General features: G+C 45.1%; 3 protein-coding genes across 11 annotated transcripts; 2 read left to right on the top strand and 1 right to left on the bottom strand.

Moving 5' to 3' along the window:
- Positions 1 to 4,866: 4,866 nt before the first annotated feature.
- LOC120691546 (serine/arginine-rich SC35-like splicing factor SCL28) lies at positions 4,867 to 9,693 on the top strand. Of its 9 annotated transcripts, none has more exons than XR_005682286.1 (8): positions 4,867 to 4,987; positions 5,380 to 5,660; positions 6,585 to 6,662; positions 7,135 to 7,299; positions 7,376 to 7,446; positions 7,527 to 7,566; positions 8,606 to 8,831; positions 9,135 to 9,281. XR_005682286.1 is itself a non-coding variant. In XM_039974637.1 (8 exons), exons 2-8 carry the CDS (start codon positions 5,455 to 5,457, stop codon positions 9,400 to 9,402), a joined length of 732 nt encoding a protein of 243 aa, XP_039830571.1. In that variant the 5' UTR covers positions 4,879 to 4,987; positions 5,380 to 5,454; the 3' UTR covers positions 9,403 to 9,693. The 9 variants fall into 9 exon arrangements, 4 of the variants coding, with proteins under 4 accessions (XP_039830569.1, XP_039830571.1, XP_039830570.1 ...); XR_005682285.1 differs by having other exon boundaries at positions 8,606 to 8,919; positions 9,135 to 9,280; XR_005682288.1 differs by having other exon boundaries at positions 4,878 to 4,987; positions 7,379 to 7,446.
- Positions 9,694 to 10,625: 932 nt separating this feature from the next.
- Positions 10,626 to 15,587, top strand: LOC120690837 (probable protein S-acyltransferase 17). Its single transcript, XM_039973678.1, has 10 exons — positions 10,626 to 11,006; positions 11,092 to 11,185; positions 12,261 to 12,355; positions 12,433 to 12,600; positions 12,886 to 12,958; positions 13,031 to 13,083; positions 13,969 to 14,060; positions 14,370 to 14,422; positions 14,506 to 14,631; positions 15,079 to 15,587. The coding sequence occupies exons 1-10, from the start codon at positions 10,858 to 10,860 to the stop codon at positions 15,352 to 15,354; spliced, it is 1,179 nt and encodes a 392-aa protein (XP_039829612.1). The 5' UTR covers positions 10,626 to 10,857; the 3' UTR covers positions 15,355 to 15,587.
- Positions 15,588 to 15,993: 406 nt separating this feature from the next.
- On the bottom strand, positions 15,994 to 23,762 carry LOC120693158 (nodulation protein H-like). Its single transcript, XM_039976565.1, has 7 exons — positions 23,519 to 23,762; positions 18,078 to 18,216; positions 17,753 to 17,994; positions 17,389 to 17,647; positions 16,909 to 17,088; positions 16,600 to 16,755; positions 15,994 to 16,511 (listed from the first exon to the last, which is right to left on the bottom strand). Exons 2-7 carry the CDS (start codon positions 18,096 to 18,098, stop codon positions 16,335 to 16,337), a joined length of 1,035 nt encoding a protein of 344 aa, XP_039832499.1. The 5' UTR covers positions 18,099 to 18,216; positions 23,519 to 23,762; the 3' UTR covers positions 15,994 to 16,334.
- Between the last annotated feature and the right edge of the window lie 642 nt (positions 23,763 to 24,404).

Here is a 24,404-nt window from a genome sequence, read left to right as displayed (position 1 = left end):
GCATTCGCCCTCCGTACCGGGTAGTTGGCCTCCTGTTGATGATCAAAATTGGCATGACAGGGCGTACCGGTCTGACCGGTATGCATAGACCGGTCAGACCGGTCAATGTGACTTTACCAAAATTCATATTTGACTTCACCATTGCGTAGCTCTCGTTGAGACGATCAAAATACATATATGGAACGTCCAATTTGGACTCCGGATGAGAGAGTTATGGCTCCGGAAAGAATTGACTCAGACCCAGACCGGTTGACAGGGGCGGTCAGACCGGTCCGGACAGCCCAGTCCGAGTTAGGAGTTGTATTTTGACACAAAATTAATTAGGATTTCGACTCCTAATGGGATAAGACCATCCCTCCCTATAAATATAAAGGGTTACGGCCGATTGAGGGTATCCAATCGCATCTATCAAACACATTTTATCTTTTTATCTTTTCTTCCAACTCTATGTGCTATTCGTCTCTCATCTCCATGGCGTGAGGGGGTGCCCTAGCTGGCTTGCTGAGTCTAGGGCAACCCAAGATGCGCTTGCCCTGACGGGGTCCCTCTTGGGCGAGCGTTCATTGGATCTTCGTCGGGCTTCACGGCGAAACCGGTCTAACTGGCAACCAAACCGGTCTGACCGGATCTCGCGGAGGCGCTGCAAGGAGTGTCGCTGCGTGCTGCATGTTCGAGTGCGATCGTGTGTTGGCCCCGAATCGGCGTCAACATATTTTTGGCGACTCCTCTGGGGAACGAGAATCTGTCCATTATGGCCGATTTATCAAACTCCAGTGACATGGTGACGCTTGAAGGATTGCCTGAAGACCTACGCAAGGGCATTAACATAAACATGCATACTCACTGTTATCGGGTAACGAAACAAGACGTCATCATGATGAAGATATAAGCCATCAACGAGTATAGGATGCTCGATCTATCACAGTACTGTAAGTCCACGGTTAGCTTTATAACTAGTTTGCTTAGTTTTGTGGATGAGCTGATTAATAAAAAGAAGAGTGTAGATCCAATTTCCGTTATTTAAAAGTCGGCCATTGAGAAGCCAACTAATAATCTTTGCAATGATTTGCCAACTTGTGATGTTGCTGGTCAAGATACAATTCGGCCGTCCTAAGCCAAAATTGCCAAACCAAATTTTCCTAGCAAGAGCACAGAAACTAAGTCTAGTGCTTCTACGCTCGGGGGCAACAAAACAAAGGCAAAGGTAATAGTTGCACCGCAACCGGTCTGACCGGTTATTCGACCGGTCTAACCGCCTCATTTAGGGTTTCACCAAATAATTCAAAACCTAAGATGATTGGACCCAAAAAAACCCGAGATAGGTGTCTGGAAAACAGTTGAAGCCAAAGGTCGTAAAAAGCATCAAAAGAAAAAGGCGAAGCCTATTCATAGAGAGCTTTCGACTAAATTCAAAAGGCAAATTAATGTCAATGATGTTAGTCGGCCTAAAAATTTCCAGCAACCAAAATTCGTTTCAAAACAGAAATTCCATGAACAGAATCGGCAATGGAGCAATCCTCTCATTTTCATCATATGGAGCACCTTTACATGTGCCATGGGAATTTTATTATTCTTATCCTCCATGGTCTTATAATTCGTATATGTCGTTTCCCCATAGATATTTTTGTTCAGATTATATTACATATAAGGAATCAGCAATTAAAAAGTCACCACCTGCCAACAATGACCGTTTTAATCATAAAAATTGGTCTGTGCAGAAAAAGAAATATAAGGTGACTAAACAAGTCTATCGTGTCAAAAAGGATGGCCGATTAACTAAAAATTCATATTTGACATTAGACAAAGAAAAGTCGATCCTTGAAGAAACATCAGCTAGTTCCATTGATCAAATTGCTTCTGATGTTGAACATGCTTCAAATGATATAGCTGAGCAACAATTAAGTTCGGCTAGGGGGCAAGAGCAGAAGAGAGACGCTAGGTCTGCTGAGACCAGTCTGACCGGTCTAGAAACCGGTCTGACCGGTTCATCTGGGACTGTTGTTGAAAATCCCAGTAACAAGAGCAAAGCAAGGCCGAGCTTTAAAGAGATTTTGGCCAAATATGAGAAGGAAGGAGCTACCCAAAAGCAAAGGAGGCGGTCAAACAAAGTCAAAGATGTGAAGTTAACATCAACTTCTGGTGAGCAATCGAACCATCGTCCATGTCAAGGTAATTGTGCTACTATGCAATATTCAGGACCGGTTGCTCTATGGTTTTGGCTGAATCCTTGTTCTTATACGTCTTTGGATTATAGTAGGATGTACATGCAGTCGTATTATATTCATTATCCTCCTATATATCCAAGTTATGCTTTACAAAGACCGATTAGCGATAATCTGGTCAAAAAAGACATTGATTGCAGCAAAGAGTATGAAAAGGACATGAAACAAGATTTAAAATATCTACAGCTGAGGTGGTGCCCTTCAGATTTGTCTCATACTCAAAAAAGAAGATTACAGTGTTTGCGCAACAAGGAGTCCACGGAACAATAAGCGGAGGTTGTACCAGCAAAGTCGGCGACCATGAAGCAGGTATTGAGGCCAAAGCAAGTTGTTTCGTTGTCAGCTTGAATTAAAGCAAGTTATGACCGATAAATTGTTATCACCCTTAGTATAAAATATGGCTGATGTTTTATTCATCGCCCTTAGATAATTTTGGTTCAGAAGAGTGTTCTTTGGCACGCAAACTTTGCCAAAGAACAGGGGGGCATATGTTGATGATCAAAATTGGTATGACTGGGCGTACCAGTCTGACCGGTATGCATAGACCGGTCAGACCAGTCAAGGTGACTTTACCAAAATTCAGATTTGACTTCACCATTGCGTAGCTCTCGTCGAGACGATCAAAATGCATATATGGAACGTCCAATTTAAACTCCGGATGAAAGAGTTATGGCTCCGGAAAGAATTGACTCAAACCCAAACCGGTCAGACCGGTTGACAGGGACGGTCAGACCGGTCCGGACAGCCCAGTCCGAGTTAGGAGTTGTATTTTGACACGAAATTAATTAGAGTTTCGACTTCTAATGGAATAAGACCATCCCTCTCTATAAATAAAAAGGGTTACGGCCGATTGAGGGTATCCAATCGCATCTATCAAACACATTTTATCTTTTTATCTTTTCTTCCAACCCTATGTGCTGTTCGTCAATCGTCTCCATGGCGTGAGGGGGCGCCCTAGCTGGCCTGCCGAGCCTAGGGCAACTCAAGGTGCGCTTGCCCTGATGGGGTCCCTCCCGGCGAGCGTTCGTTGGATCTTCGTCGGGCTTCCCGGCGAAACCGGTCTAACCGGCCACCAAACCGGTCTGATCGGATCTCGCGAAGGCGCTGCAAGGAGCGTCGCTACGTGTTGCGCATTCGAGTGCGATCGTGTGTTGTCCCGAATCGGCATCAACACCTCCAACGTGATCCCGCCGTTGTCCTTCACCCACTTGAAGGCCTGCCTCGGGGACCTACGATCCTCGACCTTGGCACAGTCGATGTGCTGCTGCGCGGACAGGGATGCCAGCCTGCCCCGTCCTGATCCAGTGCAGCCCCTCGATCGCGGCCATTGTCGGTATGAGCCATATTGCTGTTGAGGAGGTGGGGCGGCGGTGCTCCGGCCAGGGCTGCCGTCTGTAGTGCTAAACTGGGAAGAGGTAGGGCGACGTGTGATACGGTGGAAGGATAAAATAGTCCAAGGTGAAAAATACAAGAGGTGTATACCCTGCAGGTGGATCCAAGGTAGACAAACTACTTAGGGCATGTACAATGGCAATTAATGACTCGTCTATTTGCAGTTAATCACGATTATCAAAGGTCATTAACTGCTGAACCGGCCCAAGCCGTCGTCTCGCGAGACGACGGCACCGGCTCGTGCTCCCATGACATAGAGACGCTTCTCCACCCGTTGTATGTTCGGTTGCGACTCACCGACGAGGGCAAGAGATCCGGTGCGTACTCCTTCGATTTGGCGCGAAGTTCCATCGGTGAACTCCCCACGAGCGAGTCCTTCACCGAGTTGTCCGCGCCAAGCTACCCGTGGTGCCGACCGCGGCTGCCCGCGCCACGCCGGCCGTGGTGCCGTCCGCGCCCACCACCCGCGCCACGCCGGCCGTGGTGCCGCCCGCGCATGTGCGCCAGTGCTGGCCGCTGCGCTGCCGTGCCTTGCTAGAGGAGGAGCATAGGAGGTGGACGGAGCAGGTAGAAGGCGCTGTTGCGTAGGATAAGAGAGGTGGTGGGCGGATTGGGGCGGTGGGGAGGTGGCACCGGCTGGAGCAGCTGGGGGCTCGTGGGAGAGAAACAGAGACGAGAGCTCTGGATGGCCGTACATGAGCACAGTCGAAGAGATAAGGTAGGAGCCTACCGTTTCATCTTTTTTTTCCCAATATTTTTAATATTTGTTTGGTGATGCTAGAGCTAGCTAGTTAATAGGAGCTCTGGATGGTGTTTGACTGTTGATAATTACCTGTTCATTCTTGATTTTTAGCAGGGATGAAACTCGACTAGGAAAATTAGTTTTCATGGTGCAATTCAAGTATATTCAAATACTATCATGTATTCTATTTATTGATATAAACATACTAGATTCTTTCAGGCACAAATAATTTATTTGCATGTGATTAATTTGCATATAAATATATTATCATCTCTTGAAATATCCATATGATTTATTTGCATCCAAAATGATTCTTTCATGTATGCCACGAAATAATACACAAAGATCTATTTCACATGTTTGATCACCACATTTCATGTGCCTAGACATGTATTAAATAGCTTGTAGACAGTCACATGGACACACCATTGTACAGGTTGTCTGCTCTGTTGTCTGCGTGCGGTATTCTAGACACATACAGACGGTAGCTGTCTAACCATTGTACATGCCCTTATGATGGTATGGTTTCAATATTAAAAATTGTAGTGTTATATTTCCAATTTTTAAGAATTGCAATAGCATAGTTCCAATTAATCCAAAATACAAATCTCTCTTCAAAAAATAGAGCACCCTTGAGCCTAGACCTGGGCATCCTCCGGGCCGGGTCGGGTTCGGATCGGGCCAAAAAAAGCCCGGTGTTTTTTCTAGCGGCCCGTGCCCGACCCGACCCGGTGGCCGGGCTGTAAAATTGAGCCCGCACCCGACCCGACAGCCAGTCGGGTCGGGTCGGGTTCGGGTCGGGTTCGGGTCGGGTCGGGCCGGGCCTATGTAAAATGTCGGGTTCCTTCGGGTTTTTCGGGTTTCGGGTCAAAATTTTTAGCCCGTGCCCGGCCCGTCAGTCATACCGGGTCAAAAAATTTGACCCGAGCCCGCCCATCAAACTCTTCGGGTCGGGTCGGGTCGGGCTATTTTCGGACGGGTTGGGTCGGGTCCGTCGGGTCGGGCAGCCCATGCCCAGGTCTACTTGAGCCAAACCCCGTAGAAACCCTAGGAAAGCCGGTTCCTCTATCAGCGGCGGCGCAGCATCCGCGAGGAACGATGGCCGGCTACCGCAGCCGGAGTCCGAGCCGAAGCTATAGCCCTCGGAGGCGATACAGCCGGAGCCCTCCTAGGCGCAAGCGCTACGACGACCCCCGTGACCGCTACCGCGGGGGTGGGGGCGGCGGTGGCGGAGCCCGGCGTGGGTACGGTCGGCCGTCGGCGCAGTCCGGTCTCCTCATCCGCAACATCTCCCTCACAACCAGGTGAGTTCTCTTTGTACCCCCGTGCCCCCGGGGTTATGTCTCCCTGTGACCTAGGGTTCGTGAGCCTCGGCGCTATCTGGTTTGGTCGATCTGTGGAGCCGTTAATCCCAATAACCTCTTTAAATTGTGTTGTTGCCGCATGCAAATACATCCAATTGATGAATTGATTCAGTTGTATGATCCATCGTCGTTTTGTTGCTCAGGACAGTTTAATTAGTCATCGACTCACTTTGTATCCAATGACCTGTAATGTGTTACTTGATGTTGATGGTCGCTATATACACAACAAAACAAATACAGTTTCTTGTTTCTTACAGATGATGTTCATTAGTTGAACGATGGTTCAATTGTTCGATTGTGATGACCGATTGTTTGGTTGTTTACTTGCTGATAAATGCTTGATTGAACCTCACTGCAATGGGCATAAATAATTAATGAGGTTGTTTACTGAAACATGCTAGGAGCCTAGGCGAGAAACAAGTCCATCAGTCATGACAGATGCTTTGGATTTTGGAAACCATTCACTAAGTGGTCTGCACAGTGCACATGATGGTGTGCATTCTTAGTTTGACATTGAATCAGTCCTTTTCAAGCCATTGTCTTCAAGCCTTTAACAGTTTGAGTTAATTGGGATTTTATTTGATGTATTGGGATGGGATTTCCAACCATTTTGGATTTTTAAGAAAATTGATTACTGTTGCAGTTATGGAGCTGGTGCTCATGATTACTGATACTATGATAGTTAAGGAACATATCTTGTAGTTATAAAATCCAATCCTTTCAGGTTTGTTCAACCATTGAACCATATTGGTCATCAGATCTATGAATTTCAAATGTTTCACCATCTTACTTAGAGGTTGCCAGCACCACCATGTACAATCCAGAACAGCTTGATGAACTGTTTTTTCTACTCATTTGCTGCAGGCCAGAAGATATTCGTGTTCCATTTGAGGAATTCAGCCCTGTAAAGGATGTCTATCTTCCAAGAAACTTCCACACCAGGTGAAAATAGCTTTATAAGTTCCTTCAATGTTTTGTTTAATCACATGTAAGTCTTTTCATTAAGGCTATAATAGTTGTGCATAGACAAACAATTTTTTTGGTATGACAAAATAGGTGAATTATGTGGGACACACCCATTAGGAAACTTAGACATTATACTACTTTTCAGAAGTTCATTCGAAGACTATTAGTTTGAACCATTTGGATGTAAATGGTAATATAGTATAAATGGATTCAAAACTCAATGAAAATGCCTTGTTATTTTTGTCGATAACGGTCCTGTATGATATCATGGTTGAGTTTGTGTTGTATATTCTCTCTTTGATAAACAGTTATTTTATGTGTCTTTGCCAGTTCTTTTTTAACTAGTGATTGAAATTAACAGCAAGCTGTTGGAACAATGAATTATCTTTTTCTGAATTACAATAAGTGTTGTCTTTCTTCATTCTTAGTCGATGTTCCAATTTTACAGAGAACTTCGTGGTTTTGGATTCGTGAAATTCCGATACCCTGAGGATGCTGCGGTGGCCAAGCAAGAGATGAATCATCAAGTTATAGGTGGCCGAGAGATTTCAATAGTTTATGCTGAAGAGAATAGAAAGACACCCCAAGAAATGCGCATGAGAACAAGAATAAGGTAAGTTCATCCTTTATACATTCTCTAGATTGGCCTTAGTGGTAGTAAATCTTAAACTTGTGTCGTGCTTCTGCTGTAGTGGTAGGTACATGGACAGAAGGTACACAAGGCGATCACTATCTAGATCTCCAAGGTCTCATTCTCACTGTAAGTATAAAGCATTTCGTAAATTTATATATTTACATTCTTCCATTTTATTGTAAAATGTAACATCCTTTTCCTGGCAGCTTATTCACCCACACCATCTCCGGATAGGCATGACTTCAGGTTTGAATTTAATTTCTAATTGAACTAGTATGTTAACAATCACTCTTATGGATCCTTTCAACGCCTCATTGTTGGCACATAAGGAACAATTGTATTTCTTGCCCCCCTCCTCCCCAAATAAAAAATGAAATAAAATAATAATAATAATAATAATAATAATAATAATAATAATAATAATAATAATAATAATAATAATAATAATAATAATAATAATAATAATAATAAGCTTGTTATGGACATACTGTTTATCATGACCAAACCATTAGGATTATATGCTACATTGGTTGCAGTGTTTCAGGTATTTTATTTTAGCATATCTAGGGTTTAAATTTTCTGAAATTTCCAGCACAAAGAAAGAGGGGGTCTCAGCTTGTGTAGAAGGTTTTGTTTTGAGGTTGATAAATCCATCAAGCCAAGCCATGTGGTTAAACACCTGTGATCTCATTGCTTTCGTGGTGGTTACTATATTCACTTGAATTTAGGTAAAGCAAGCAGGAAATAGAAATTATAGCCTCATTCGTAAACTATATGATGTTTTAGAAATCAGACCACCAAATTTAACAAGCATTTGAAGAAATATTTGGATTTCTTGGATGAAAATAATATCATTCGATCTGTCATGAAAAATGTTTTCATAACATAGTAACAATGATACAATGTCAGGCTGTTAATTGTTGTAAAAGCAATGGTCAAAGTTGCATAATGGAGACTCAATAAATTTAATTTACCTTGCTTGTTGAGTGGTTAATTAAGTTTTTTTGCTCCTTAGTCATTCTTACTACTTACGAGTGACTTTATGACTCAAGAATGACTGTTGCTCGTGCAGAATGGTAATTTCATTTTATAGCAAAATATAGCAACAATAACAAGATTAACAAACATAGCTTTCCTATGTTTACACTTGGGTGTGCATGTCATGTTCTTTTTTTTTTAGCAAGCATGCTATGTTTCATTAGCAATGTGGTTTGTTAGATTGTTTTATAATTGTTGATTGATCTAATAATATATGTTCTTGACATAAACTATGAATTTTGCTCAGAATTGTGTTGCTCTGGTTTTGCTTATTATCCAGTCAACAAAGAATATAGAGTCTAAAAGACTAAAAGACAACCATGATGTTTGGAGCATAAAGACCAAAGTGAAAGTACTAAGACCTCCAGAGTTGGAGAATGTGAAAGGGACTACTGTTAAAGATAAAGTGGTACTGTCACCCAGACTGTAAAGATAATCTTGGCTAAGAAACCTGGGGAAAGAGTTATTTTCAAGTGAGTTGATTCTGTTGAGCCAGCACCTTAATGCATTGCACATTGCATGTTTGGAACAAAGTCGGTAGCTTTTATTGATATGGGACAGGTAAAAAATTGATATCTTGCTTAATTCAGTTGTCCTGGGATAAAAGTGTTACTGTACAGTTGCTGTTGATAAGTGTTCAGTTATATAAAATTTAGTTTGCTGATGATTTTACTTTGTTCTTATACTTGCTAGGTATGATATGCTTTTGATGTACTGCACCTTTTGTCTCTTGCGTGTCATCAATACTCAGGAAGTTGAACTTTAACTATTTGTAGGGGCCGGGACAGCCGTGGCAATTACTTGCCTGGGGTTTCGTACTCTCCGCGTCCTCAGAATAACAGGCACTACAGGTCAGGTAGTCGATCTCCAAGCCCAGATGTGTGCAAACCTCAGATGTCACCAATCACCGATGGGCATGGACCAGCTGTTGTATCCAGGTCCACACCTCACTCTTAAATTAAATGTTGCCTTTTTTATCTGTTTTGTATTTTTTGTGTGATAATTTCATATTTACAAGATGGCGTTTCATTCAGCCCCAGATAATACGATGCTGTTTGGGATGCTCTGGAATGAAGGTGGGAGGATGGAAACTGCAGACAACGCCTTCTTTTGATCAATCTTCCCTAGAAGAGATCAGTAGGTTTTTAGTAAAACGTGCTTGTATGGGCGATGCTTTTTGTTGAAACAAGCTGTTCCCTTTGTGACCGGCTTTTGCGCTTTTCAAACTGATGGTACCCTAATGGAATTTTGTGATTTTTTTGCTTGAATGATATGTCATCAATTTGGCAAGGACATTTTACCTGTCGTAATAAATTACCCTGGCTGCAAGATCAATTATTGTTCGCTGCAGTGTCATGAAGGCATCTTGATAAATGATAACATTGGCTGAGAAAAGCTTTGAATGGAAGTATTGCCATTTGAGAGCAGGTATTATAACCAGCGGGGAGCCGGCGATATCCCAGGTGGCGGGGAGAGAAATCAAGAAAGAGAAGAAACCAGGCGTCTCGCGACGCGCCGGCTGAGAGCCGGCGGATGCGTGCGCTGCGTGCTCCCATTTGGAGAGCCGGCGCGTGCGCTGCGTGCTCCCATTTGCTACGCTTCTGTTGCGCTTGCAGTTTATTGGCCACATGCACTGGCCGCTTGCCGTCGCGGCTGCAGCAGCAATAAATGCAGGCCACGATGGCGTTTCATTTCGCCCGCTGTCAGCGCATCCATAAGCGTTGCTCTGAGGCTCTGTACTTAGGGTGATAAAATCGAGTTGAAACCGTCCTATGATCAGAAATGAGCTGGTGGAAGTGGTACCCGTAAAGTCTGTGAATTTCGTGCTTGACGGCGCTTTTTCCTCTAATGTGAACTGGGAAAACAAGCATCGTGGAGTTAACGGGGAACACTTTGAACACGATGATCTTCTGCGCTCGCGATCGAGCTAGCCCAGTGCTGACATTGTGACGTGCAGCGCAGTAATGTCGTTTGATACAGCTCCGGCTCCGGTTCTTGGGGGTTGGCTTCACCGGGTTTATTCATTTCGGGCACTGATTTTTGCCACAGTGAGCAAAGATTGTTAAAAATCAGAAGCGTTTTCAAACTGGTAGCCTTACCAAACGAGCCATTAATTTATTAATTACTATCGCTCGTTGTTTTTTTTATCAATCAAAGGGAGACCGGAACCTGAGCCCCCCCCCCCCCCCTAACTCGTGCAAATTTAACCTAAACTCCGAATTTTAATTCACTATCTCCGAGAAACAAAAGGAGAGCTCGCAATTCAAATCTTGAGAATTAACTTGAAATCTGAACCAACATACCGAAGATTTGGAGACCAATCGGCACTCCAATCAGGCCTAAAACCTCGTAAATGCCACGTCTCCCTGCTCAGGTGCCTAATCAGAAGAGGTTGCTTCGCCTTGTTTCCCCCGTCCGGCGGCGGTTCCTCTGACTGGATCGATCAGAATCACCGGCGGCGGTTCCCCGGCGAGGGCGAGGGGAGGAGGCGGCGGCGGGATGGAGGTGCCGTGGCTGCTGGTGGCCCACGGGTTGGTGACGGCGCTGGTGGTGGTGTCGTTCCTGTGCGGGCAGTGGCCCATCTTCGAGGGCACCTTCGTCCAGAGCATCAACCACTTCCTCACCTTCGGCGCTTACCACTACCTCCTGTACGTTTCTCGCGCCTCCCTCCTCCGCCTCCTTTCGCTCCTGCCCTCTGCTTAGCGAGTGAAGGGGTTGTTCGCGCACGCGCAGACGGTTCGTGCAGGTGGTGTGCGGCAACGGGGCCAGGGATCTCGTCCTCGGCGTCGAGCAGTACTGCTGCGACCGGCCCAACCCGATCCTGCAGGTACGTGGTAACCTCATTCAGTACTTGAATTGCCAGTGATTGGGGGGAAGTGTCTTGAATGGTCAATGATGGGGGAGAATTGTTCATGACGAAAAGGCATGTAGTAAAGAGTTTTAGGATTTTCGGTTTCAGTTGTGAAAGCTTGATGCTGCTTGATTATGGATAGCTGTCGAATTGTTGCTAGGAATCGTCGGTTAATCGATATGGGTTTGGTGATTGATGCTTTGTTTGGTAGCCCCGATGCTTGATTTAGCTCTGCAAATGCGGAGCTTTTTCTGAACCAGAATGTAGTTGATCGAGTATGTTTGGGTTTCGGTTAGTTACATGCTTAAGGTAAACCTGCTGCATTTTCCAAACATGCCGATTGAGGAAGGGATCCTATCTTCTTCAGGTTCTGTGAAATTGTTAAAGGTTTGTGTTACTCTGTTACTTCGCTGGTGCAGCTTGGATATGCGAGGTGTATGGCTTTATTTGGAGGTTAAGTTGGAGTGAACTAAACGTAGTTGAATGGGTGCACTGTTGAGCGGGGACATGCCAATCACAATTGGTCGATTGCAGCCGCCACACAAATGTGTGAAGCTGTGATATGTGAGTACATGGAGGAAGATCGTAAAAGGAGGGAGGTAAGAAAGAGCTATCAAATACAGGAGGAGCGGAGAGAAAAGGATTTGGAAGGCGGGTAAAGTGAGGACTGGAAGAAGAACAAGTCAGAATAGTGATATATGTTGCTTTCTGGCGTCACTTGGCATGTAAAAATGGCATGCTTGAACAGTCGATCTGAATTTGAACTCCTGCAATGAAATAGGCAGCACAGTGGTTATTACGAATGGACAAAACTTAAATATAATTCGCATAAACTTCAGTTCCCGCTTACATTTTGATTCCTTGTTTTCACTGAGTTTTTTTGTATTGACTATTCCACTAATATCTTTGGACACTTGAGCTGATACAAAGTACTTGACATAATGAGCTTGCAGTATTTCTCCTGATGTGTTTTCTGACTGCATATAACATTTAGAGTCTGCAGCAGCTCCAAATCAGTAGTTTGTGACTTCATTTCTTCTCTCAACTGCAGGTGTTTTATGTTGCCATAATTGGGGTCACATATTTTATATTTGTGCAGACATCTTTCAAGTATATTCCTGGGTATTATGTTAGTGGATGGCACAGGTAACTTGCAACTGCAATTACTAATTTGGGATAGTTTGCATTGTCTATTTCTAATGATGAGAGGTCTAATTGTGCAGATATTTGAGCATCGTTGCTGTTGCTGTTGGTGCTATACTCTTCGTGCTCACTAGCTTTTCTGATCCTGGGACCGTTACTGCTGAGAATGTCTCTCAATATGTATCTGCCTACCCATATGACAACATTATCTTTGTGGAGAAAGAATGCTCTACTTGCAAGATTCCTAGGTATAATTTACTAACACGTCAGCTAATTATTGCATGCTGAAGACAGTGGAGTAGTAATCTGTAAGATGATAATTAGCTGTTTACTTAAGTACAACTGTAGAATTTCACGGATGAGTTGCAATGAGTAATCCTACACATGTGCAACAGATAGAACTGATTTCTTTGAAGTCCTTTTGATTTTGTTAACACTCTAGGATAATAACTTCCATTCTCCTTTAAATATTCATCATGTCTGTTACCTTTATTTCATATCTTAAAAGTGATTCGTTAGCCATGTATATGCAGACCAGCCAGGGCAAAGCACTGCAGAATATGTGATAAATGTGTTGCTCGATTTGATCACCATTGCGGATGGATGGTACTTACACTTGCTGCTTGATGGTATTGCTTTTGCTTTGTTTATGTTCTGAATTTGTCCTTGTTGATACAGAATAATTGCATTGGGGAGAAAAATACTCGCTATTTTGTGGCCTTTTTGGTTTGGTGAGTCTTGCTCAGTTTTTTTTTCAGCCTACCTTATAAACTTTATATGGCCTAAATGGGAAATTTAAAGGCTCATACCATTTCTAACAGATAATTGTTTATGTTTTCATATGTTTACCTTCTGCCTGTCTTTTAGAGCCTAAATAAAAATTCCTAATTCAACATGATTTCCAATTAAAGCTTCTTTATGTTACTACGTACCTTCATTATGAGTACCAAATATCAAGCCAACTACAACTACCAACAATAGGACATCAACCAATGTCAAAAGACAAATAGGCGTCTCAAAATAGATATGCTATCTGACTTTGGCTTCAAGATTAACTTATAATAGGTTGGATCATTGGTTGAGAGTGTGAATGTATTCCTAGACCAGCTAAGTTCAAGTCCTCGTCAAGGCGAATTTGGGTGGCAATTTCTTCTTAATTAAAAAGTCACCTAGTTCCTCCTAGGGTTTCTTGTTCTGTTCTTTGTTTTTATGTGAAACGCTTAGCCTTCTAGAAATCTACTGCATAATTTTCCATTGTAGTGTGCAAAATGCAGTTGTTTAGATGTAGTGTTGATTACTGATCTATTTGTGCTGTAGCTTCATGGTTTTCATTCTAACTTATAGATCATCTTATCTTTGTATTGCCAAATCAATCAGGGAGATTTAGTCAGCACTTGACTATTCTGCCTAGCCAAACACTACAGCCTTTTTGTTATAGTCATAATTGTGTCAATTGTCTTAAGTAGGAAGCATGAAGCTACTTGATCATCAAAGTGACTCACTGACCTGAAATATTTAAAAAGTCTGTTATTGATGACTATCAAACATTTTTTTGACAGTCTTCTCATTTTCCCCTAGATGTTTTATTATTTACTTTGTCTTCCCTTTGATAACAGGCATTTTCTTCTATGTGTGTATGGCACAGTAGTCCTTTGCTTCATTCTTGCTGGTGAAATAAAAGAGAGGAAAGTCATCTACATTCTCACAGGTTACCAATGCCTTTTGAGAACTTGCTGCCTTGTTCAACATGAGCAACCTAACAAATCTGCAATAAAACTTAATCATTCACATATGAGAATTGAGTTCTCTTGCTGGAGGGTTAAACTCTCCTAATAGCGCTTCTTAGGAAATTGTTTGCCATCTTGCTAAGCCTCTGTAATTTCTGATTCGATTATGAATGACCTGCATTCACTGATAGAGGAATCTATATAAAGTACAAACTATGCTAAGTAACATGACTTATTTTAATGGACCTATATTTTCGCATTTGTATTGAACTGTTGTTGGATTTTGACAGCTTATTATGGTATTAAGAACTCATTCTCGGGATTATTTCCACATGTTGCACAGGTACAATAGAGGAACACATTGAATCCAATATTTTTTTTTCTGCTCTGCTGAATCTTTTCTTTTTACTCTGGTCAATTTTGCAGTGGTTGCTTGCTCTGCATAACACACAGATACTTCTGAGTGTATTTTTGGCTATACTAGCATTGCTTCTTGGTGGTTTCTGCGCGTATCATGCACATCTTTGTTTAACAAACACAACAACCAATGAGGTAAGAAAAAAATTGACAACTGAACCTAAACATTTGAACTTTGAAATTTAGTAAAAAAATTCTTTCTCAAGATGTACTCTTTGTGTCATGTTTAATGAAAACTCCACCCTTTCTTTGTTGTAGTCTTTAAATATTTCATTTCAAAGACTAGCTTCCCTTACTATCTAGACATGCCTTTTTGTTTTGGTGGACAAAGTATAACTTTCTAGTATTTCGAAAAAAAAAGTATAACTTCTAGTATTTCGAAAGAAAGTATAACTTTCTAGATGAAGCATATATCATTGTAGGCAGATTTTGTAAATAATCAGAATATCAGATGCCTCTCTCAAGGAGACATGAAGTGCTATACCAAGTGGGAAAATGAATTTAAATAAAACAAACAATAGTTTGAAGGATGTTTCTAATACAAGAAAACGCCTGTGGATTCTCCCCCACAATCTTCTTCAGTCATTCAAATGGCAAGACTACATCATGTGGATGAAAAAGGAGAATGAAGCAAAGGCAAATGCTGCTGCACTCAAGGCCAGCATGGGCTCAGCTAACAGCGATGCCCACAAAACTCCTCCAAGCAAATGGAGGGCATTCTTCGTAAGGTCCAGAAGACCGAGTGTGGAACCAGTTGTGAAAAACAACATATATGACCGAGGCATGATTAGAAATATGTTCGAGGTGATTGTCCCTTTGTCAGAGCGGAAGTCGTTTTCCCGAAGGAAATCAGACTGAGACCCACTGTTATAGCTGTTGTATCACCACACTGTTGTATATCCATGTAGAACTTGCAAAAACATTTTTTTTCATATCATAGAGGGAATACTTTCAGGATAATTTGCAGGACTGATGAGTTAGCATCAAAATATAGATAAGAAGTTTTGAGATTCCACTTGTCTGTAATATTTTGCCCTTCCTGAAACATCTGTAATCTGTCAGAACAATAGAGAGCACTTATTGCAACAAAATAGGATTACTGCATTCGAAAAAAAGAGAGGAAAAACTAGGGGTGCAAATGGGTGACCTATAGGTGCAGCTCCAACCCTCTTTAGTTTTAATATTTGTACTACTTCTCCAAAATGGGTCCATTTTGGAAAAGTAGTACAAATATTTAAACTAAAAGGCTTAGAGGTGCACCTAAGGGTCGTCTATTTGCACCTATAGCAAAAACTGTTGAATAGAAGATACTTGATTTTTGAAATCTCAAGACTGTGTTTGAACTTCGAAGTAAAATCAGATCGGTGGTAGGAAGAAAACCGTGTGCAACAATTGGTTACATAGCTGATTAGCTGTCAACGGTGAAACTTCCAATGCAGCACATCAATCACTGGTCGTGGTTCATGGAGAACATACTGAACTGTTCAAACTTGAAAATAAAATAAAAGTAATCAGTAAGTACTTTCACACGGCATCTGATTACTGCTCATTGCTGTTTTCTTGGAGTTTCAGAGATGGAGCTCAATTGCGAGCCACCAACGGTGGGCACCCATAAAACCCAGAAAATATATATCTATACAGAATCTAAAAGGTGGAAAATGAATGCCTCAATTTTTATCATCCACCCCTTCTGTAACCTCCTGCATATACAAACAACACTCCCGAAACCGCAACCCTCTTTATGCGCGGCGAAAAAAGAATGAAAACATATTTTTGAACCCTTTGCCAAAAGAAATTGGAACTATGACCCGTTTGGCCCTGATGTGAACTAGAAAACATCACTTGACATAGTCTGCGTCATCAAGAAACTGAGTATACTTTGTCCCGTTCAGCATCTCGCTCACATCCTCCCAGTTCTCGACGAGGTCCGGGAGGGGCCTGGTGTGGATCTTCACATGCTGGCTGGACAGTTTGGTCACCGGAACTCCGAGGAATTCCTGCACCCGGGACAATGCCTGCATAAATCACAAAAAAGCAATATGTGGTGTGAGTAATCTTGGAGCTAGTCAGAGGCTGAGAATGCCGTTTGTTTGTGATCACTACATTTTTGTCGCGGATCACATCCTCGTAATAGAGGATCATGTGGCGCGTTTTTCGGAAGTGGCCCAAGCAAGTTCTCATGGAATGTTCAGCGTTTCTGATGCTTGGGATCAGAGTTGACACGTCCATCTTTGGTTTGAATCTTGCGAGTATTTCAGCCTGCCCAAGCAAAAGGTACGGACAGGATGAAATACTTTTCAGAGAGAATCAGGTGAGGTAGTTTTCAGTAAGAGCAAAAGGATATCAGATAAGCCATCTTTTTTGCTAATACGATAGGTTCATTTTTTTTCTTTTATTGCATCATATTCATACCTCCTCTTTTGAGTGAACGTGTGATTTATGGATGCCATTCAATTGCTTTGTTCTTCTATCGTAGTTGTTAGCCAACACAGAGATAAGCCTCCGTAATGTATTCCTCCTGAAGAGAAGAATCACCATAGCCCCTTTGCTATTTAAATAATCAACAATGTCTTGATGGTGCTCCATGAGTCCCTGCAAAACATGGAATGAACTATCTTAATGCAGTCCAGTACTTTTATGCCTCATATCTAGCATTACTCAGGGCAAATGTATGATTAGTAGGTTTTGAAATTATCAAAATCCTTATTGCTAGGTTTCAGGTTTGGAGTCCAAAAACATAAATATAGTCAAAGACTCAAAGGTACATGATAGGACCTATCCTGTATTCCTGTGCCATTTCTGGGCTAACCCAACAATATGTACTTTAAAAGCAGCTCACTGAGCAACCTTCACACAGACCACAGTAAAGTGGGGAATGCAATGATATTTTACCTGATTTAGCATCCACTTCAATCCAAATGCTGCTGTGCATTCATTTTTTGCTGCACTAGTGAGCCAGTCCATGCTATACAATTTATCAAGAGTCCCCAAAATAGTCGAGATGTTTTCTCTTCTATCTCTCACTGAGAAGATTTCACCATTTGAGCTGACATTAGGGTGGCTGTTCAGCAAAGTCTCAAACCACCCACTTCCTGATCTTTGCATAGATACAATAACAAAGAAACGAACTGGGGTACAAGCGCATTCGCCCCTTTGAAACAGGAAATGAGTGCAGAAACAAGAATCAGAGAACATAACATACACGAATTATATGCGTAGAACATGGGAGAGGCCATCTAGCTTCAGAGGAAGTTACCTGTCATAAGTCGTAGGTTTTGGGAAGTGCAAATATCGCCTCTGCTCATGTGGAACTGCAGGTTTTCTGCAAATATTTTTTGTTTGTTCTTCTTCTTCGCTGTTCAATTCTTCTTCATTTTCGAAAGTTAACTGATTAAAGGAGAAGTAGCAGACATAGAAGCCGAATAATGCAATGAAGAAGACGAGGATTGATCGTAGAGGAAACACTGGACCTTTAGAACCTTTTAATGAGTAAACACTCTGCAAAAATGAGAAATAAATGATTAGTGATGTTAATTGTTAACAATAAGTGCAACGACGAAACAATATTGTATATATCTTACCATTCTGTCTTGCAATAGCATCTGCTAGATGCACTGTCTGCCTGTTTTCCCTACGTAGCATGTGAGCAAGAAATCGATGTGTCTGGTCTTCATTGGCAGCACACCTCACACCTTTTGCGAATTAGCTGTACTGCATAATCTGGATTTTTATGGAGTTTCAATGTTAGCCCCTGCGCAACGAGAAATATACAAATTTCGGGATGCAAGGGCACTCAGTCCAGGGGACAGAATAAACTAATTTCTTTCAACAAGATTGACCGGTTTTTTTTAATGAACAAATTGACCGGGTATTTAGCAGGTTTCAGAACATGTTCCTGCTGAAACATCTTAAAGCTTGTATGATTCTAGACTACCTAATGCAAAGTAAAGCAACCATAAACCGTGGGTCTAGTTTTCCGATGGCTGTGCAGGATTACTCTATCATGTCAGGTTTAGCTGCATAGAGACTGAAATAACGAGGCCCCCATGTGAACAAGAATCACACATGCCCCCCCCCCCCCCCCCCGCCGCTCGCCCAGGCGACTCGGGGGGCGACCCTCGCCGCCGCCCAACCTCCTCCTCCTCGCCGCCTCCGGTGGCCGCCACCGTCGCCGGCGACCGTCCGTGCGGCGGCGGCGGCCCGTGCCTGAGCCGAAGCCGGCTCAGCTCGTCGCCTCCCACTTCCCCTCTCTCTCCCCCGCCTCCCTCTCCCCGGCCTCAGACCTTGCCGTCGCCGCCGGCCCCAAACGCGTCGCCGCCGGCCACCGGGGCCAGATTCGGGCTCTCCCTCGTCGGATCTGGGCCCCCGCGGGCCAGATTTGGCCGTCCTAGGCCGCCTTCGCCGGTTGTCGCCGAGGGGCGCCGCCGCTTCGGGGCTCTTCCAGGCGCCGCGGCTGCCTTGTCCTCCTCCGCGGCTGCTTGCCGGGTTGGTGCCTCGCCGCTCCCCCGCTCCTCCTCCGCGGCCTCCTTGCCGTGTCTCAGGTGAGCGGCCGCGCCTCCAGGTCACCGCCGCTCGCTCTGGCCCGCGTGGCCGCGCCGCGGGGACGGGGTGGGGCCGCCGCCGCTCGCCCCGGTGCGCGCGGTCGCGTGGCCTTGCTGCTGGGGCTTGGGCGCTGGGGTGGCCGTCCGCTTCGGCCTCGCCGCACCCCTGGCCGGTCCTGCGTCTGCTGTTCGCCCTGCTCCGGTTGGCGCTTCCAGGCGTGCACCCCTCCTCGTGGGGACCGGAGTCTGCGCTCCCTCGCGGGCGCCGAGGGGAGCGTTCTTTGCTGCTGTTGGGCAGCCGTGGTCCGTCGTCGCCACCTGCTCCCTCCGGCCGGGGGACTGGCCGCCCTTTGGTGCTTCGCCTGGGCGTGGGGACGTGTCCTCGCTGCTCTCGGTGGCCATGTGGCCGTGGCTGCCGCTCCGCTCTGTGGCCGCGCCGCCGTTTGCTCTGTCGGCCATCGGCTCTGGGTTGGAAAGGGGCGGTGGCGAAAGTCTTGCATCCGCTTGCGGACCGATGACGACGACGCCCTCGGACGCCATTTACCTTCTTGAAGGCGTCATCTTTTTGCCCCTTTCCTACCTCTCCAGCGAGCTTTCCGGGTGAAAACCTAGATCATGTTGGTCGGACAACAACGGAGTCTGTGGCGTCGTTTCCTTCCTGGAGGCGTTGTCTTGGAAGCTTTGTTGGTGGCGGTCCTTTGTTCTCTTCGGAGAGCTTCTGCTCCTGCACCTGCCTTCGCTTCATCTCATATGCATCGTCCGGGTCGCGCTTGGTCGTCAGCTTCTCTTCGCTGGCGGATGCTTTGCCGCCTTTTCGATCTAGCGGATGCTTTGCCGCTGTCGTCGCGTTGGTTGAAGTTCAGACGGATGCTTTGCCGCCGTGGTTGGTTGGTTGTTCGGGTGGATGCTTGGCCACCTTTGTTAGGTCGTAGACCTTTGCCCCTGGACGGTGTTTGTTTCTGCTAGCGGGTTCAGTTGTAGAGCTATGGCTTGGGGTGTGGGTTGTGCCATTTGTCCTCTCTGTGTTGCTTTGCTGCTGTCTGTGTTGTCATTGTGTTTGTGTGTGCGTTTTTTTAGTGTTTCTCTAGTTTTAGTCATTTGTGCTCTTGTGTTGATCAAGCTCTGTTTAGTCACATCAAGATTGTGTTTGTAACTGCTTTCTTCTTAATAAAAAACGTGCTCAGGCATGGTCGCAAAAAATGAGGCCCCCATGTACAAACTGTCAACGAAGGAAACAAGGAAATGCAGTTCATTTTAGCGTAGGATTCGCTGGAGGACTCGGCGAAATGGTGTAAAGGGTTGTTTGGTTCCAGGGGCTAAACTTTAGACTATGTCACATCCAAGAGAATCTTGATTTTTTTAATATTAAATAAAATCTGATTACAAAACTAACTGCAGAGCCCTAGGGCTAAATTGCGAGATGACTCTAATGAGATATATGAATCCATAATTAGCGGATGGTTACTATAGCATCACTGTAGCAATCATGGATTAATTAGGCTTATTAGATTCATCTCGCAAATTAGCACTCATCTATCAAAAAGGTTTTATAAATAAAATTACTATTGATGTGACAGGGGCTAAAAAAACTGATAGAAACAAATAGGCCTAACTTTTTCTTCCCAGTCACTATCAGTCCCCATAACCGTAAGGCCGTACAGCTTTGTCGGTAAGAATCAGTGGCCTGTTTGGATGAGAGTAGCACAAGTAGCGCAACGAGTTAATCTTCAATGCATGAAGTACTAAATAAAATTTATTTGCAAAACTTTTTTAGGAATGGGTGTAACTTTTCGTGACGAATCTAATGACGGTAATTAATCGATGATTGGCTACAATAATACTACAGTAACTATCCTCTAATCGTGCGGTCAAAGACCTCATTAGATTCGTCTCGCAAAGTAGCGCAGAGGTTGTGAAGTTAGTTTTGTAAACTGACTTCATTTAATACTATTAATTAACCGTCAAAGTCTGTGCTACTTCTAGAGTAGCAGAGTAGCACAAACCAAACGCAGGCAGTAGTTGCTTCTGCCAAAGTTTTTCCTACTGGACAAGCAATATTTCAGATGATGGTGACAGGCTGACAGCCATTTTTTTTTCGAAAAGGATGACAGCTGCATGGACAAAAGTAGTTTAGGTCACTGAAAGAAAAAAGGAAAGACAAAACAAAATCTGGTACCATACTACGGGCTCGTTTGGCACCGCTCCACTGAGGTGCTTCAGGTTCGCGCTACAGTGTTGTGGCACTGTGCGCTACTTGTCGGTGTCCTGATCCGGTAGTCCGGACTCAACTAGTGATGATGTTGCGTGTTCCTCGTCCCAAATGGTTGATGCAGGAGGCAACACAGTCACGCACGGGTTTATCCTGGTTCCGGCCGCGGGGCCGTACGTCCAGTAAAGGGGTGTGCGAGAGCACTGTACTGTCTTGCACCGGGGGTGCCTGTAGTAGGGGGTACAAGCGAGGCGAGAGAGGGAGGGAAGCTCACAGGTCTCTGCTAGAGGAGGAGTTGATTGAGGCGAGTGCCAATATCGGGGCTCAAAAGAGCGTATGTGCTCTGTGAGTGGTGCTGAGTGTTGTATTTTGCCAGATCCCGAAGATAGAGCTCGCCTCCCCCCTTTTATAGACACAAGGAGGGGCGGTGTACATGCACAGGAGATTGCGGAAGTCGTCGTCTTCTCCCCGAATCGCGGGGGTGCAGTGGTCGAGCACTGTAGAAAGTATACTGCGGGGTATGGCGCCTGGCGTGGTAGTTGTCCTAGGCGTCGTCCTTGGCCTTGCGGAGATCGCGCCGGCGTCCTTGTAGCTCCAGCGGGCGGCGTGGTGGTTGCTGTAGGGGGTACCGTCCTCCAAGCGTGGCATGGCGACGTTCCGAGGGTCCTGCAGGCCAGGGTCTTGTCCTGGTCAAGGTCGGAGCCGCTTCCGAGGGTCGTGCTCATGCCGTTCGAGGGTTCCGCGGAGGGAAAAGTATGAAGGAGGTATGGGGAGTTGGCAGCACAGTGGCTGGAGTAGTGCCGAGCACGTCTTGCACTACGTCGCAGGTTCCCACAGTGTCGCCACAGCGTCCGGAATGACGGAGCAATGACTGGAGTTGGCGGACGGGACTCCGGTCATAGCCACTGCGCGGAGTGGCTGCCTGACGCCGTCTGACCTGGATGCTGCGGAGGAGAGGTTGGAATTTAATACCTCCGTATGGCGGGCGGGTGAGCGGAAGGGCCGTTTGTCCTTCCTGTCGAGGGGTGGCCTCAAGCGAGGCGGAGACGATCCGCTCCCCCGAGGGTAGGCTCCCTACCCTCGAGCAAGGCGGAGCCAGTCCGCTCTCTCGAGAGTAGGCTCGCTGCCCTCGAGCGGGGCGGAGACGCGGGTTGTTTGTCGAAGGCCTCGGCGGGAGGCGGAGATTGCCCCGCGGATTCGAGGGGGCTCGGTTGGGCCGTACTGTGTAGGTGGGCCGTGAATTGGACTTCTTTAAGTCCTTTCCTTTCCTTTGGATTGGAAGGGGGCTGTAGTCCTTCGTGGGCCGTGTTTTGCATTTTAAGGGTGATTTAGTCTCTTGATTAGGGTGCCCTTAATCATGGTACTCGACACTACTGTATTACGAAGCTAAACCAAAGCCCGAGGAGCTACAGCCAACAGCATGGGTGAAGAAGCTGGCGAAGCTAGGAATCATGGCTTCGCCGGCTTTGCACTACAGTATGCTACAGTGCTACTACAGTGGATGAAGCCGAAGCTGCGCCAAACGAGCCCTACCATTACAACAAGTCATAGGCAAGGGCGGCGGATTGGGGCAGCATTGCGGAAATTTTGTCACGAGGTACTCGGTACCTTTATCGCAGCTGGATCAGAGATAAGACTTGGTAAAACGAAATGCACAAATTTTCTTCAGTGAATGCGTCGAATTCCTGTCGGACAACAGACGAAAGGACGGCGGAGAGCACGGTAGCAAACACGGAAATGGAGTCAGGAAGCAAGGCTCGAAACAACGGAAGGGTGCCAAGAATGCCGAAAAGCACTGATGATTCTTCAGAGGCAAAGGAATATGCTTGATGAACCAAAAGAAGAAGAAGAAGAAAAGGAGAGAAACGAAGTCAATTCTCAGGTTAGATAGAATCCTGGGAAATGCTGAAGCAACCCCAACCGGGAATCACCTGATCGGGGGTGCTGAAAGAGTAGCACAGCAGGCAGGACAGGAGACGAAACGACGGACTCGGGCAGCAGCTGGTCGATTCGTTGCAGGTTCAGAGAAATTCAGACTACGGGTACGGGAGAGAAAATATAGCCAGACCAAGAACGCCCCCAGATTAAACACCTAAACGCCCGCCCAGGCAAGACGGGAAGTCGAGACGCAGGTTATCGGTGAGAAGATCACGGATGATGGCCGGGACTTGGACTGCAGGCCATGGCCATGATCCAGGCATCCAGCACAAGCAAAGTTAGAACCGCGAGGGTCACCGACGGATCGGAGGGAGATGTGTCTTTGCTTAATTACCTGATGCAGTCCAGCTAGCCGCGTCGACGAAGCAGTCGACCCTTCCTCGACCTGCTGGAGCAGCAAGGAAGGCTTCTTCGCGAGCTTGGAACCCGAAAGTGCTGAGAGAGTGCTGCCTGCTGTCCGGGAAGAAGAAAAGAAAATAAGAGAAGAAGAGAGAGCGCGGAGAGGTGTGCGTGACAGCGACAAGCCGAAAGGAGCCGCAGCAGAAATTACATGAGAAGAGAGGAGGATCGTGCTTTCTGGATTGCTGCTGCTGTTGCAGCCAAACGCAAAGGTGGGTCTGCTGGTAACGGCTTCATCCATCTCCGAACTGCTTGCCGGCCCCGGCGTACCGCAGTGCTAAACTGCTAATACATGTCTACATCAAAATACCTACTTACCTGTCATCATGGGTTGATGTACCGGTATGTTAGCTGGGATTAGTGTAATGTTTTGTTCTTTTTTTTAAAAAAAATAGTGCAATGTTTCTCATGAACAAAATGACTAGTTACTGATCGATCGATATAATAAGCTTGAACAGGGTCGACCTCAAAGATGATGTTGTGGTAGCTTGTAGAGATGATGATCTATTAGCAGTAATGTTTAGTGGTAACATGTTAACGGCTCCGTACCTCTTGCATCGCGTGAGACACCAACCCCTGCGGTCACAAACAAAGTATGAATGCTCGGTGTGATTATGATAATCTGAGTCTCTCGGTCCCAAATTATTAGCCGTTTTAACTTTTCTAAATACACAGATTTTGTTATACATCAAGATATAACATATATGCATAGCAAAAATATATGTATTTAGAAAAGTCAAAACGACAAAATTTTTGTTATACAACAAGATATAACATACACGGAGGGAGTACTGTATACTAGCTGTAAATGCCGAAGCTTA

The sequence above is a fragment of the Panicum virgatum genome, chromosome 9N (assembly GCF_016808335.1).
Source record: "Panicum virgatum strain AP13 chromosome 9N, P.virgatum_v5, whole genome shotgun sequence".
Taxonomy (NCBI): Eukaryota; Viridiplantae; Streptophyta; class Magnoliopsida; order Poales; family Poaceae; genus Panicum; species Panicum virgatum.
Note: the sequence above shows the minus strand (reverse complement) of the source record. Positions and strands in the feature narration are given on the sequence as shown.

Coding starts and splice junctions, on each gene's coding strand:
- LOC120691546 (XM_039974635.1), top strand. CDS start 5,455: ATGGCCGGCTACCGCAGCCGGAGTCCGAGCCGAAGCTATAGCCCTCGG. Junction 5,661..6,584: donor AACATCTCCCTCACAACCAG/GTGAGTTCTCTT, acceptor CATTTGCTGCAG/GCCAGAAGATATTCGTGTTC. Junction 7,300..7,375: donor CGCATGAGAACAAGAATAAG/GTAAGTTCATCC, acceptor GTGCTTCTGCTG/TAGTGGTAGGTACATGGACA.
- LOC120690837 (XM_039973678.1), top strand. CDS start 10,858: ATGGAGGTGCCGTGGCTGCTGGTGGCCCACGGGTTGGTGACGGCGCTG. Junction 11,186..12,260: donor GGCCCAACCCGATCCTGCAG/GTACGTGGTAAC, acceptor TCTCAACTGCAG/GTGTTTTATGTTGCCATAAT. Junction 14,632..15,078: donor CAAACACAACAACCAATGAG/GTAAGAAAAAAA, acceptor AATCTTCTTCAG/TCATTCAAATGGCAAGACTA.
- LOC120693158 (XM_039976565.1), bottom strand. CDS start 18,098: ATGCTATTGCAAGACAGAATG. Junction 17,995..18,077: donor TGCTATTGCAAGACAGAATG/GTAAGATATATA, acceptor TCATTTTTGCAG/AGTGTTTACTCATTAAAAGG. Junction 17,648..17,752: donor AAACCTACGACTTATGACAG/GTAACTTCCTCT, acceptor CCTGTTTCAAAG/GGGCGAATGCGCTTGTACCC.